This window comes from Melospiza melodia, chromosome 13 (assembly GCF_035770615.1).
Source record: "Melospiza melodia melodia isolate bMelMel2 chromosome 13, bMelMel2.pri, whole genome shotgun sequence".
NCBI classification, from domain to species: Eukaryota; Metazoa; Chordata; class Aves; order Passeriformes; family Passerellidae; genus Melospiza; species Melospiza melodia.
This window is the reverse complement of record NC_086206.1, coordinates 12857658-12871968: the sequence shown is the minus strand read 5'-3', so window position 1 is coordinate 12871968 and position 14311 is coordinate 12857658. Positions and strand designations below refer to the sequence as shown.

Genomic DNA, 14311 nt, shown 5'->3' with positions numbered 1-14311 from the left:
GCTGGTGAGGGGTCTGGAACACAAATCCTGTGAGGAATGGCTGAAGGAGCTTGGGGTGTTCATCCTGGAGAAGGGGAGGCTCAGGTGAGACCTCATCATTCTCTACAGGGGGATGCAGCCAGGTGGGGGCAGCCTCTTCTCCCAGGAAACCAATGACAGGAAAAGAGGACACAGCCTTAAGCTGCTCCAGGGGAGGTTTAGGCTTTAGGACATTAGGAAGTTCTTCATAAAATGAGTGATTGAGCATTGGAATGGGCTGCCCAAGGAGATGGTGGAATCACTGTGCCTGGAGATGTTTAATAAAAGACTGGATGTGGGACTCAGTGCCATGGTCTGGTTGACAAGGTGGTTTTTGGTCATCGGTTGGATTCCATGATCTCAACGGTCTGTTCCAACCTAGTTGAGTCTGTGATTCTGTGAACCCCTGGAACAGGACACATTGGTGTCTACTACTTTTCATCTAGTTTGCAACTGTGTGCATTTAGGATGGCAATGCTGGCCTGGAAGGAAGGTCCTCAGCTGTAACTGAGTTACTGTTCATTGGCTAATGTGTTTTCATGAACACTGTTGGTTTGCTTTTCGTACCTGCTAATGTGATATAGTGGAGGCTGTTTGGTCCTGTGCATGCAGAGCTAAATCAGGCCTGGCAGGCAGCCCAGGGAGCCGTGCCACGTGTCCCAGCTGCTCACGGCGCTCACCGGGTGCTCCGCTCCCCAACTTTGCTGCTGCACATTCTTCTCCAGATGCTTGCAGAGATCTTGTGGTCCAGAACTTCCTCATGATTTGGCATAGAGTAAACTGATAAAGTTCATGAAGAGGATTTCTTGCAAACATGGAATGGGTTTGCAATTTGATTTTTCCCTTTTTTTCCCTGTTTTCAAATAGGAATGTGTCAGACTCCTCCCTCCACAGGTGAAGTCAGCAAATTGGTGGAGACATTACAGAGACTGACTTTCAGGAAAAGGGGGAAAAATTATTTTATTTTTTTCTAATTCTGAGCACCATTACCCCTCACCTCTGAACCAAGAAAGACTTTACGTGGTGTCATAATTTAGCAAATTACTTCCTCAAAGGAAGGTCAAACATTTTACCATTCGATCAATAGGAAGCGACTTACAAATCATGTGTATTGATCATTGTAATCATTCAGAGGAATGTAGGGCAGACACTAAAATCACATGCACTTAGTCTTAATTGCCCACATTAAAGCAATTATGTCCCAAAACTGTCATTGTCTAATGCTATGCACACTACCCAGCATGGTAACTTTTAGCCATACATATTTAATCATAAATCAGCCTCTTAGGTCTATTGCACTAAAGACCTACAATATTGCTGTAATTATGCAAATATAACTACGTCTTTTTTCATCAATGTGTAAGATCATGTTGCTTTGGGGAGCCAAGTGGAGGAAAATAAACCCCTATATTAATGCAGCTGGCATTTAATACATATATTTTATGGCTGTGCTGTGTGTTCATGACACAAGTACTTAAAGTGACCTTAAATTGCTAATGAACAGAGAGCCTTTGTAAAAGCAGTCACAAGTCAAGGACTTGTAGATAAAACTTGTTGAGAGGTACATTGATGGTAGGCTTGTGTCAGGAGAGTGCTATTTGTTCAAGGATGTTTATAAACATTATTTTCCAGAGGATCATTTCAGCTAAAAGTGTCTCAGACAAATACCAATTGGTAGAATGAAAATAAATGTTTTCTGATCTTGTTAACATAAGGTGGGTGCCTTTTTCATTTTGTCAAGGAAGCCAGTGTGTTTTCTCAGGAAAGTTTTGTTTTGATGAAGTAAAGATTGGTCAGGATTATATTCCTTTTACCATTCCAGAAACTATTTCTAAACAGATCTGAAAAATGAAAAATTCTTGGTTTGCTACATTCCTTGTATTTTGCAAACAAGAATGTTTGAAATCACAGTTCTTATCTAATATGGAACAGCCAAATTTAAGAATTTCTCAGAAAATATGAGCTAAAGTCCCTTAATATTAAGGAGAGCAATTTTCCTGCCTTCCTGGGCTGAGATCTGGACTTGACTCAGTCAATTCCCAAGCAGCTTTCCAGAAACATAATCTAATACAGCCCATAACAGAACAGGTCATGGAAAGAAAAAAAATATAGAAGAGACTGCATTGTAACACAAGAGAGCAAAAGAAAGGATCATCTACAGCCTGCTTTCAGTTCTTGAGTCGCCTCTGAAGGAGGGCAGAGCAGGCTGTGCTCTGGCTCTGCATGCAGAGCACAAAGGGAAGGTGCAGAGGGGGAAGACAGGCTGCTGGGATTGCCAGGTACCCCCACGTTACCATTTCCTGCTCCTCTGGGCCTTATGGGAGCCTGAAACATCACATCATCCAGCAAGGACTGATCACATCAGCAGTTCTGCAAAATGTTCTTGCACCTTCTCAGTCTTCAGCACGGTGGGCTGCTGACACACAGGCCTGAGGGTACTTCTGAGAAACCTCAAAAGGTAATGAGACACGCTGCCTTTTTGGCAACAGGCTCCAGATAAGGCATGTGCAGCTTCGCTGGGAGACGTGCAAGCCGCAGATCTCTCTACAGGCTTCAGAGCTGCAGGAACAGGGAACTGTGCAGGGAAGCTAAGAGCTAAATTGACTCATTCCTGAGAAGATCTCTGACTCCAAATCTCAGGAAAACTTATTTTAACAAGTTTTTGAAAATATCGGCAACATTTCTGATCTTCTGGGGGTCTCAACCTGTTCAAAGCAGCAATGTGTAGGGCATAAGATACCCTGTCAGTCACATCTGTATCCAGGTGGGCAGTGAATCACAATTAATTTAGTATTAGGGCCCTAGTATTTAGGGGTTTTAAAAGGGAGAAGGTAAGCAGTTTCTCTCAGAAGCCCTTAGCCCCAAAACAGTGATTTGAGCATTAAACACCGAGCAGAGGAGAAAGATGGAGGAAAAAGGACATAAAATGTATGAGCTCAAAATGGTTGCACCAAATCTGATCAGAGTATCAGTAACCAGGTTACATGCCAGTAATCTGGCATACCAGTAACCTGGATATGGCCACTTTGGGGGCATCTTCCCCGTGTCTCCATGCACAGGGTGGTGCATGGGTGGTGAGGTGCTGCAGCATGCCTGATTGCTCGGGAATCCCAGCACTTCCCGCACTCGCTCGTTCTTTCAAGTAGCAATGAAGTTGTTTGGCTGGATCCTTTATGAAAGTTAAAACTGTTTTATCATTTTCTTTTCGCTTCTCACACTTTATCTAGTTTCTACATTCTTCCCACTTCAGTAGTCAAAGTGATTGAAAGCCGAAAACTGAGCAGATCTGTCCCTGCAGCAACTTTCCTCGCATTTCTCATTTAGCGTTTTATCAAACGGGCTCTTTGTCTTTGCAGTCCCCTGATGTTGCCTCTGTTACACGGTGATATTCTTCAGGTCATGGGGGTTAAAAGGGGGCTAAAAAAGAGATCATATTGGACTTGCTTTACACAGACATGTAGCATTAGACCCAATGCCCAATAGAGGAAAGATATACTACTCCTATTTGATGAGCAGCAGGCCAATAAATTCATTAATCATCATTTTATGCCTCATCAAACACTACCCAAGTTCCTCCATGGGAGTTATACAAATTAGCCACTGAAAAGGCAGTAATTTTAGTTTAGCTAGGTAAGTGCTTTTTGATTGCCTTCCTGAACAATGCTTCCCTTGACAAGCTAATAAATCAGCCCTTTCTGAATCAGAAGTGCAGCAAGTGCGAACAATAACTCCACATAGTTTCTCCGCTGATTTCAGCTGGAAGGCCTAAGAGGATGATCTGGGATCAAAGTCTCTTACTTTATTGCAGAGCAAAAGCTTTCTTTATGAAGAAGAGCTACAGAGAAATGAGGGAAGGGGGATTTTTTTAATCAATTAATGAGAGAAAAAGTCTTGAAACAAAAAGGAGGCCTAAGTCTCCGATTGCAGGGATGCTGGGAGGCCGGCAGGGCAGCTCGGGCAGGAGCCAGCCCTGCCGCAGGTGAGGCTGGAGGCATAAATCGAGGGGCTGCTCCTGTGGAGAGTTACAGATTACCAGGGCGAGTCAGAATACAGACTGTATTTAATCTGCGACCAATTGATTCCTTGAGTGTTTCAGGTATTTGTAGTGTAGGTTTAGATTTGTTGGGTGGCTTTACAGTGGGAAGCCTTGAGGCTGTACCGTCTTATCTTTTTTTCAAATTGCTGCCTTTGACAGTATCATTTTTTTTTAACTTGGCCGTAAATCATTTCACTAATCAGCTGTCACCAGCCAACATGCATACATTGGCATTCAGCCGGAGAATTTGTTTTGGAAGGCCTTTAGCAACAAAAACTATGTTTGTATCAATAACCGTCTGTTAATGTCTCATGCATACGGATGTAGAACACGGGGAGGAACAAGGGGAGACGGGCAGGAACGGAGAACAATTTTGGTGGAGGGAAGAGGGGAAGAGCATTAATTGCCACGCAGGGCGCAGCCTCCCCCCGCCCGCCGCGGCTCGGGCGAGGAGCTACGTGCGGTCCCTGCGGCCGGGCCGGGCTCTGCGGAGCCCCCGCCGGTCCGCAGCGGCGGAGCTCGGTGCTTCCCTCTCCCCGAGTCTAGACCTGAGGTATTTTAAGTACAGTGTGTCTCTTCTCCTCTTCATTAACTTTCCCTCCACACATCACTGCATGCCTCTGAAAATAACTTGGCAAACTGGGAGCCGTTTATCTCTTTTATCTTGGGACCTGATCCAATTAAATAAGTGCACATTTACATTTGCATCCATCAGCCATGAGCGTGGAGAGGTCTGTGGTTGGCTTTAGGCAAATAAGAGCCAATTTCGGGGGAAAAGAGGTATCAGGACGATGCCGCTCCCTTGCCGTCGCGGACGCAGGGGCGAGCCGGGCCGGGCTCGGGGCAGGATGCGGCCCCAGCCGGCCCTTGCCGGGCTGCCCGCGCCACGGCACAACGAGGTGGTTATTGCACAAGTGCCTGCATCAACCCGAGCCGGGCTCCCGGCACGCTGCGAGTTCGCACATGCTCTAATTATAACAGATGAGTAACGCCGTGTGGAGGACATTTATTTTCTGGTAGTTGGAGGTGAAGGGATCCTCGGCTGAGGAGGCTGGAAGCGCCCGGCGGGGTACGAACCCGGGGAGTCGCTTAAGCATCCCCGCACCAGCCTCCCGAGTTCGGCCCTGCCGAGGCGAACCCGCAGAGATTTCCCTGGCACAAAAGTGCGGGAGGAGGCGAGAGTGGCTCGGGCAGCCCCTCGCCCGCAAACTGGCCGTGAAAATAGCGCGGGTTGCTCCCGTTGAGTGCCGGGCATTGAGCGAACGCGGCCGCCCCCCAAAAGAGGGGACGGAGAGCGGGATGCAGGTGACCTCTCGGCACCTCCTGCGCGGCTCTCCGCGCCTTTCCGACCCCGCTGCCTCCCGCCCCTTGCGGAGCCCGGCACAGCCCTCCCGGGGGACTCTGCGGCCGCGCAGGGAAACGCTTCTGCCTTCGGGAGAAAAGCAGAAGGGCCCATGTTGGGGGCCCTCGCTCCAGCGCTAGGTGGTCCCGCGGAGGTATCGCCGAGGGTGCTGGGTGCAGCGAGGGAGGCCGAGGAGGCCTTAGGGTGCCGGGGCTCCAGCCGCAGCCTCGGAGCAGAGGCAGGGACTGGGAACGGCGCTGTGGGACTGCCGGGGGCGGAGGAGGCGCCTGCGGAGCGCTCTCGGGCAAGAAAAGGCAGAGCCTGCGCAGGAGCCTCTGCCGCGGCCGCCCCGTCGGGCAGGGCCCGCACCTCGGCCAGGCGCGGCCCGTTCGTCCCTCCCGGTCCCGGGCGAACCCTTTCCCTGGCAGAGAAAGGTTCCCGGTTTGAGTCGGGCCGCGCCGCCGGGCGGCCGCTTCCGCGCCCGCGGAGGCGCGGTGGAGGAATGCGGGGACAATGCGCCATCTGTCACCGCCGGGTCGCGCCGCGGCCAGGAGCGCCGCCGAGGGCGCTGATTTATGCTGAATGCGCCTTAGAAGATCTCGATGTAGACTTTGTCTTTCTCTGTCAGAGCCAAGTAAAAAGAAACAGCTGGCCTGAATTTTTAGCACCCATAATTAATTAAGAGCTTCATTCCTGGGATTTGATGATTCAATAAAGCAAGACCCTTATTCCCCTATGTGATTCCAGTGAATATCTACTCCACTCCAATCCTTTTGGGTCCCAAGATAGGGCAGATTAACACTCTTTTTCTGTGGGAGAGAAGGGAAAAAATGCCTCAAGATTGCATCTGAGGCGCACACAAAAGGTAAATTCAAAACTGCCACTTGTTCTCTGCAAAGGCTCCTTATTCTCCGCCATTGATGTATTTGTGCCAGGTTTTAAAGAAACCAGAGGGGGGATGAGGAATTAACATATTGCTCATTTGGAAAAACAGCCGGTTCTGGTTTTGGTAACACTTGTTCCCTTGCCAGCCACAGATGTCCTTACTAATAATCGTGGCAGGTTACAGAAAGAGGGGAGCGGGAGGGGGATGGTGAGGGGGGCGGGCGGGCTCCCCGGCACTCCCGTGCTGCTCCAAGCCTGGCCCGAGCCAGGCTGCTGCTGCTGGGGCGGGCGGAACTCCGCGGAGCCGGGCGGAACCCCGCGGAGCCGGGCGGAACACCGCGGAGCCCGGCGCACCGCACCCCGGCTGAGGAATACCCGCGGCTGCGCACCCGCGCTGGGCGCCGGCCGGACCGGGCCGTGGGGACGAATTTTCCTTTGTTTTCTTTCGTTTTTGTTTTTTGTTTTTGTTTTTCTAAACTCGTCTTAGTTTTGCGTTGAAGTTCCTGTACTTTTCCCTTCTGCAAACCCCCGTGATATTTTTTTATTCGTCTCCTTTAAACTTGCTGACCGTGTGATTTCCCGTGTTTTCTTGGCGGAGGGGCTTTCGCGTACTTCCTAGGCAGGGCAGGAGAAGATGCTGCTCAGAACCTCTCGCCGGGGCGGGGGAGGTGTGCGGCGGGAGCTCCAATAAGCCAATTAGACGCGACCGCGCCGTCCCGGCCGCGGCGGAGGCTCCGCGCCGAGCGGGAGCCCCGTAGGTTAATCGTGACAATTGGAAAGGCAACACTCGCGGGGAGAGCAGCGGGGGGGATGTAAACACGGTCCGGGGTGTTGAGGGTCTAAATTAGGATTTGTTTTGTTTTTAAGCGTGAAGGAGGAAGCAGCAGGGCTGCGCCAGGCTCCCCGCCTCTCTCGCCCTCCGTCCTCGCGATTGAGAATCGGGGCTGGAGGTACAGGGGGCTGTGCTGGGCCGCACCCCCAGCTCTGTCTCTCTGCTTCCAGGACTGAGAGAATTTCGCCGTGGCTGGGATGGATGGGAGCAGTGGCTGCAGCCCTGGGCTCGCAGTCCACCTGGGGTCGGTCCCTCATCCCGGGCGCGCTGAGGTGTCGGTAGGCCCATCGGAACGGGCACGCCTGACCTCGGGACACTTGCCTGGCTTTCCCCGGGGAAGCCTCATCCTTCCCCGGGGTCAGGGCGCTTGGCTGGGACGGGCGAGGAGGGGAACGTGCCCCGGCTCCACGAGGGGAGCTGCGCTCCCTGCCCGGCGAGTGCCGCTTGCCGCCGGGAGCCCCGCTTGTCTCCTCTGGGGTCCCGGATCCTCGGCCCGCGGTCGGGACCTGGGGGCTGAGCTGTCCCTGTGGGCCCAGCCGGGCCAGCCGCGCCACCACGCCTGTCGGCCGCGCTGGGGGGTTTTGGGGGGACGTGGGACTGTCACCTGCGGGACAGGGCGGCCCCGCTGCCACCTGCGCCGCTCCACCCGGGCAGCGGAGGGGTCGCGGCGCCCCCGCCCCAGCAAGGGCCGTGCCGTGGGGCCCGGGACGGCAAGGGGAGGGAGCGGGCATGGAAAGGGGCCAGCGCTTTCTTCCGGGAGCGGAGCTTGGGCCGTTCCCACCTGCACCCCTGGGCAAGCACCTGCTGCCAGGCGAGCTGATGAAAGCCCGGCTGGAGAAGCCCACCTCCATCCCCTCTCTTCCCCCTCAGCTGCCCAAAAAGCACTTCGCAGCGGCAGCGAAGCCCTCGCTCCCCAAAGCTCCGCGGGGCAGCCGCGGCCCGGGAGGGCTCCGCTCCCAGCGGGAGAGTCGCTCCCGGCTGCTCCCGAGTAACCTACGGCAGCTCTAACTGGCAGCAGGCGTTATTTTTATTTTAATATATCCTCATGTCTTTTTTTTTTTTCTTTTTTAAACAACAAATTAACATGCCAGAGGCAAAAAAGGCGAATGCTGCTCCCTCCCCCCTACTCTGTTACGGGAAAGAAACTGGTAAATTCGGGCTTATGTTAAAGAATGGCTATACAGTATATCTCCTGTGGCAGGGGAAAAGGGTGATGAATAAAATTGTTGTATGAAATCGTTTGGGTTACAATAATAGTTATGGTTTAAAATAGGCGACAGGCTGCAACCTAAAGGAAACGGTTAATTCCCTTAGGAATTTATACATCAAACGAAAACCGTATTGAGATCGCTAATAGACCTATTCAGAATAGCCCTGAGTATAAGGAATAAGGCTTTTGAACGAGCGAAACTCCTAAGCTGCTTTGCAAAATAGCTTTTTCAGAGATCGGAAGATCAGCTGTGGAAAGGTAGCGCGACAATTCAAAAAAAAAATCCATAGCTAGATGAATAATTGAAACCTATTTATTTTGAGGTTAGTCGTTCCTCTGCGGAACCTGTTGTCTGGGGAGCGCGGTCCTGAGGGGCTCTGTCGCTCCCTCTGGCACAGGGGCCGGGGAGTTTCCCCGAGTTCCGCCGGAGGCGATCCCCGCCGGGGGACGGGGCCGGCACGGCCCCGCTTTGCCTCCAAACCCTCACAACGGGGCTGATCCTGCCCGGGCCAGCGCTACCCTGCCCCTCGCCGCCAGAACTTTGTCCCGTTTTAAACAAGGCAGGTGAGTCCAGTAAAGCTTACTGCTGTGCAAAAAATACTCCTTCCTGCAGGTCTCACTGACTGGAAATGAAATACCCAACGGAGGAATTCGAGCGTTTAAAAAAAAAATCATTTAGCATTAAGAGAATGGAAAAATAACATACTATTATCCCAAGAGTATTTGATTCTTTGCACGTTCAGTTGAAACAATTTTGATTTTAAACCAAATTATCTACAAAAAATCGTATAACCAAGAGAACATCTTTAAAACTCAAAATACAAACTACTGTTTAAATTCCCGTAAATGTAAATATGCATGAATAAACCTGTTACAGCTAATAAATGGCTCTGACAAAGTTGAGGAGATTGCAAAATAATTATCTGACTCGTAAAGAAAAAAAAAATCCAAGCAAACGGAGGGGTGTCTCGGCACCAGCCCCAGAGGTCCCAGTCATACTCCCATCACATCAGCAGTGTGGATGTCAGCGTACAGCTGACACCCCAAAATGCACACTGCACAAGGAGGGACCCGTTCCCGCAGTGCTGGAGCAGTTCTCGCCGTTATTTCTGTGCAGGGCACCCGGGCTGCTGGGGCAGCCCCACGAGCGGGAACTGACTTTTGCTTGGGGGTTCCGCGCTGGGGAGCCCCTAATCCGCTCGGGGACCGCTTCCCCCTGCTGGGGCTGCGGAGCGGGGGGGCTCGGGGCGCTCTCTGTCCCCGCACCCGAGGGATTTCCGGTGGCATTGCCCCGGGATCGCGGCGCCTGTCCCACACCGGCCGCGGCTCTGCGGCCTCAGCGCGGAGCGGAGCGCGGCCCCGCGGGACTCCCGCACGGCCGAGCGGGCGGCGGGAGCCAAAGCCGGGCCGAGTGTGACACCTACCTGCCAGCGCCGGGAGCACCGCGCCCGCGGCCGGCCCTGCGCGGGGCTGCGCGCCCCGGGCCCCGCCGGCAGCGCCCCGGAGCGCGGGCCGGGCGCCGCGGGGCCGCCAGCGGGGCCGGGCAGCGGGACACGGCAGAGGCAAAGGGAAAGGGGCCGCGGCCGCCCCCGCCGCACCGAGCGCCTTCGCCCGGGCAGCCCCGGCTGCCGCCGCAGCACCGCCGCTGCAGCGACGCGGGCTAAATCTGGCAGAAAATCGAACTCATTAGCAAAGTTCACCAGCTGATTGCTTTGCATAAAACACGACACTGATTGGAAGTAATTAGGTTAAAAGATGGGACTGCGCTTCGATTTGGTGTTTCTAACAAGTGCTTTTGTGCGTGGCCTGATTTAAGCCTTCACCTCTGGGAACAGCGTCCCTCCCGCTCCCGGCCCCGTCCCGCCGCCGCCGCCGCTCGCCTGTCCCGGCCCCGCGGGCGGCTCTCGCCTCCGGAGCCCCCCGACCTCTTAAAAATTTCCTGCCACTTCCAAAAAGGCTTCAGGTACTACTGAGAGGTCCTAAATGGAGCCCCGCGTCTCTTTTAAGATATGCTTTTGTTTTTCCGCAGCTATGCACGTATCTGCCCGTTGCAAAAAGAGAGTGGTTTTGATTCTGTTAAAAATCTCTTTTAATTAAATATTTGCATTTTACAAAGGCGGCTGCAGGTTTGGGTTTTTTTAAATCTAATACGTATAACCTATTTCCTTTTTTTGTCTCGTTTTTGCATTATAGTTTAACTCACACCCAAGGAAAAAAAAACAATAGGCATAAAAAATTAAATTAAACTTGTATATATATATTTTAAAACTATGAAACAATTCGGAAAAAGACACAGAAATGTATATATTTATATTACGAAAACAACATTAATGCCTGTACAGTTGTCTTGATTTCATAATTTACTTCAAAGATACTGTATTATCAATTTAAATACAAAAAAGCTACATTAAATATACAGAATAAGATTTAATACAAATCTTTCTTCTTTGTGTGTGTGAGAGAGAGCGTGTCACTCGTTTGCTTTTCACTTGCTTAAGACATTTCTGGGCGGTTTCCACCAGCCATTTCAAATAGACTCTATAAACTTTTGAAGAGGGGCTGGGAGGGAGGGGGGAGCTGGTCTTTTTCTGTTTGTTTTGTTTTTCTTTTGGTACTGGAAAAATAACTGCCAAAGCAATTTATTATTTCTCTCAAATAAATTAAAAAAGGGGAGAAAAAAAAAAGGAACAAAACCACAGTCCCAGGAGGGGATAGGGAGGAGAAGCCGATATTAAATGTTGGACATACCTTTCTTCAGTTCGTAAGGTGAGTCTTTGCAAAGGTCTACTTGGGACTGGCTCCTGATCATTTTAGTGTCTTTAGCCAGGCTCTCGGCTCTGCTGAGGACAGTCTGATTTAATCCATTGAAGTGGGCGCCGGGGGCGGCGGCGGCGGGGCCGCCGGCGGGGTGCCCGTGCAGGGCCCCGAAGGAGCCGTAGTTCGTGTAGCCGGGGTAGAAGGGCGCCGTGTAGTAGAGCGGCCGGGGCAGGACCGCCCCGTTGGGGAAGGGGCACTGCGCGGCGGGCGAGCGCGGCCGCGGCGGCGAGCGGGACGGGCCGCTGCCGCCCAGCACGGCGGGGCCGGGGGGCGCCGCCTCGCCGCCGGCCTCCTTCGCCTTGTCCGCCGAGGTGGCGATCTCGGCCAGCGACCAGAGCTTGGGCTTGGCGAGGGCCGCCTGCTGCGGCGAGTGGATGACGGAGGCGCCGGTGGCGGCGGGCAGCAGCGGGTGCAGGTCGGCGGCGTGCGGCGGCCCGGCGGCGGCCGAGGGCGGGCGGTACGGCGGGGGCTCCTCGCGGCCCGCCGGACACGGTCCCAGCGGGGAAGCGCCGGGCGCCTTGTGGGGGACGGGCGGCCCGTCGAGGCGCTCCTCCGCCAGCTCTTTGCAATCCGAGTCGCTGAGGCCGCTCTCGGCCTCCCGGGGGCCGGGGGACTCCTGGAGGCGCTCGCTGCCCGGCGCTGCCTTGGGATCCGCCGCTCCTGGTAGGGGGAGAAAGGACAGGGATGGGGGGGCAGCTCTCGGTCTCGCCCTGCGCCCCCAAACCCGCCCACCCACTTCGCCGCCCACCCTTCGGTCCCCGCCGTGGCCAGGCCCGCGGCGCTGCCCGCCGGCTCCCCCCGCCCCGGCCGCACGCTCGGGGGAACAGGCCGCCCCAACACCGCCGCACCGCGCCGGGGCAGCCCCGAGGGCGCGGCCGCGCTGACCCCGCCGGGCCCGCTGTCCTACCTGTGTCCGGAGTCCCGGGGTCCCCCTTCTCCTCCAGTTTCTGGGGCTCGTCCTCGTCGTTTTTCTCCAGGTCGATGTTCTCCTCTTCCTCCTCGTCCTCGCTGCGGTTTCGTGGGGTCCAGGTCATTTTGTTCTCCTTCTTGAGCCGCCGCCGCGCGTTGGCGAACCAGGTGGAGACCTGGGTGAGGGTCATTTTGGTGATGATGGCCAGCATGATCTTCTCGCCCTTGGTGGGGTAGGGATTTTTCCGGTGCTCGTTGAGCCAGGCCTTGAGGGTGGCCGTGGCGTCCCGCGTCGCGTTCTTGCGGTACGCGGGGTCCCCGTAGGGGTAGGAGCCGAGCGGTGCCGCGTACGGGTGGTACCCCAGGGAACCGGCCATGCCCGGCGTGTGGTCGTAGGGCGAGCCCTGGGGAGAGAGGGGACAGCGGCCCGGCGGGGCGAGGTCAGCGGCCGCGGGGCGGCAATGACAGGGCAAAGGCAGCACCAGGGCCTGCCCGCAGCCCCTGCCCGCGCCCCGCCGCCTCTCCCCCGGCGCCGGGCCCTGCCCGGCTTGTCCCCCGGTTCTTTCCCGGGAGGAAGGGCCCTGGGGGCTCTCCGGGGCCCGTAGTCTCCGAGCCCAGGAGACCGCCGGCTGCTTGCAGCGATCCAGCGGCTCTCCCCCAAATGCAGGAGCGGAAAAGCAAGTGGGCAGCGCGGCGTGGGGGCTGACAGCGGCAGGGGGACCGGAGCCTTCCCCCCGCCCTGAGATCGCGGCAGACAACCTGCCGGGCCCAGGCGGGCTGGGCCGCTCCTCCCTGCCCAGGGACGGGAGGAGGAAAAAATAAAAGCAAGAAGAAAAGAGAGAAGAAAAGAAGATAAAAGAGAAACAAAAAGGGGGGAGAAGAAGGGCAAAAATAAAGAGGCAAAAGAAAAGGATACAGAAAAAAGAAAGAAGGAACTGTAAAACTCTGCCCTAAACAGAGAGGAGAAGCTGAGCCAAAGTTGCCGGGTTTTGGGGGGAACTGAGGGGCGTTGGCTGTGGCCGCAGCCCTGCGGTGTGGATGTCCCGCACTCGCACTGGCCCCGCGGTGCCCCGCGGGCGCGCAGGGCGGCGCAGTGCCCTGCCTTCCCCTTCCCTTCCCCGCGCAGCCCCGCGGAGCAGCTCGCGGCCATGGGATTAGAGCTCTGCAATATTTAAGCCTAATTATCGCCGGGCAGGGGAAAGTTGCCTGGATTTATCACCCGGATTTCTCCCATCGCCGACCCTTCCTGAATTCATTCCCTTTTCAATCGCAACAAGCTAATTGTTGCAGAATTATGATTGGTGGTTTTTACACATTTAATATTTTTTTTTAAGGGAATGAAACCGGTTCCCGCCTGCCATGGTCCTGCTCACCCGGGCCGTGCCGGCGGCTCCCCCCGCGCCCGGCCCTGCCCGCCGCTGCCGCCAGCAACAGTGTGAGGCAGGGCACGGCGGCGATGCGGGAAAGTTGGGCGGCGAGGCGGTGAGCCGCGCTCCCTTTTGTCCCCGAGATCTCAAAAATAAAATGGGAACAAAAAGCAGGCCCGGGAGGGGGGGACAGGCGCCCACGGGATGCCGTCGTGCCCGGCGCGGTGTCGGCTGCCCGCGGCTGCTCTTACCACGTAGGAAGTGAAGGCGGCGGCGGCGGCGGCGGCCGGGTCGGTGCCGTACTGGAGGTGGGAGTTGTAACCCGGGGAAGGGGCGGTAAAGGCGGTAGATCCGGCATAAGGGGAAAAAGCGGAGCCCGAAGAAGATCTCCCAAGTTCATCGGTCCTGGGTCCGGAGATCACGCTGGTGCTGTACGCCGGGCAGGAATAGAGAGCCAAGGACGCTGACGGCTGGTACAAGTAACCCTGAGGATACGACATGGCCAGGCGCGCACATATACCCGGGAGCCCAAGGCGCCGGGAGGGAGCCGCCGCGCTGCCGGGCTGGGGCGGCTGCGGCCGGGGCTTCGCGGGCGCCTCTCCGCCCTCGCCAGCTGGGCAGAGGCGGCACCTTGCTCTGCGCCGGGGCTGCTGCTCCGCTTTCGCCTGCAGCCGGGCACCGCTTCCTCCTTTTTCTCCCCCCCTCGCTTTCCCCTCTTTCCCTCCCCCCCTCCTCTCTTTCTCTCTCTCTCCCCCTTGCACTGGGGGGCTTTTTTTTTCCCCTCTTCCTCCTCGCTCTCGCTTTCCGAAGGGTCCTGCCAAGATGCTAAGTTGGAAATTGCAGCTCCTGACGCCTTCAGCGCGGCCCGGCGAGGCTCCTCCTTCGCGGGGTGTTG

The 14311-nt window shown here is 55.4% G+C and overlaps 1 protein-coding gene and 1 long non-coding RNA gene across 4 annotated transcripts in view; one reads left to right on the top strand and one right to left on the bottom strand.

The window, feature by feature from the left end:
- Nucleotides 1–14311, top strand: part of LOC134424211 (uncharacterized) — a 317859-nt gene that overhangs the window by 287952 nt on the left and 15596 nt on the right. The window lies entirely within an intron of this gene.
- IRX5 (iroquois homeobox 5) lies at nucleotides 10560–13975 on the bottom strand. Of its 2 annotated transcripts, none has more exons than XM_063167550.1 (3): nucleotides 13668–13975; nucleotides 12048–12453; nucleotides 10560–11800 (listed from the first exon to the last, which is right to left on the bottom strand). In XM_063167550.1, the coding sequence occupies exons 1-3, from the start codon at nucleotides 13914–13916 to the stop codon at nucleotides 11055–11057; spliced, it is 1401 nt and encodes a 466-aa protein (XP_063023620.1). In that variant the 5' UTR covers nucleotides 13917–13975; the 3' UTR covers nucleotides 10560–11054. The 2 variants fall into 2 exon arrangements, with proteins under 2 accessions (XP_063023620.1, XP_063023621.1); XM_063167551.1 differs by having other exon boundaries at nucleotides 10560–11797.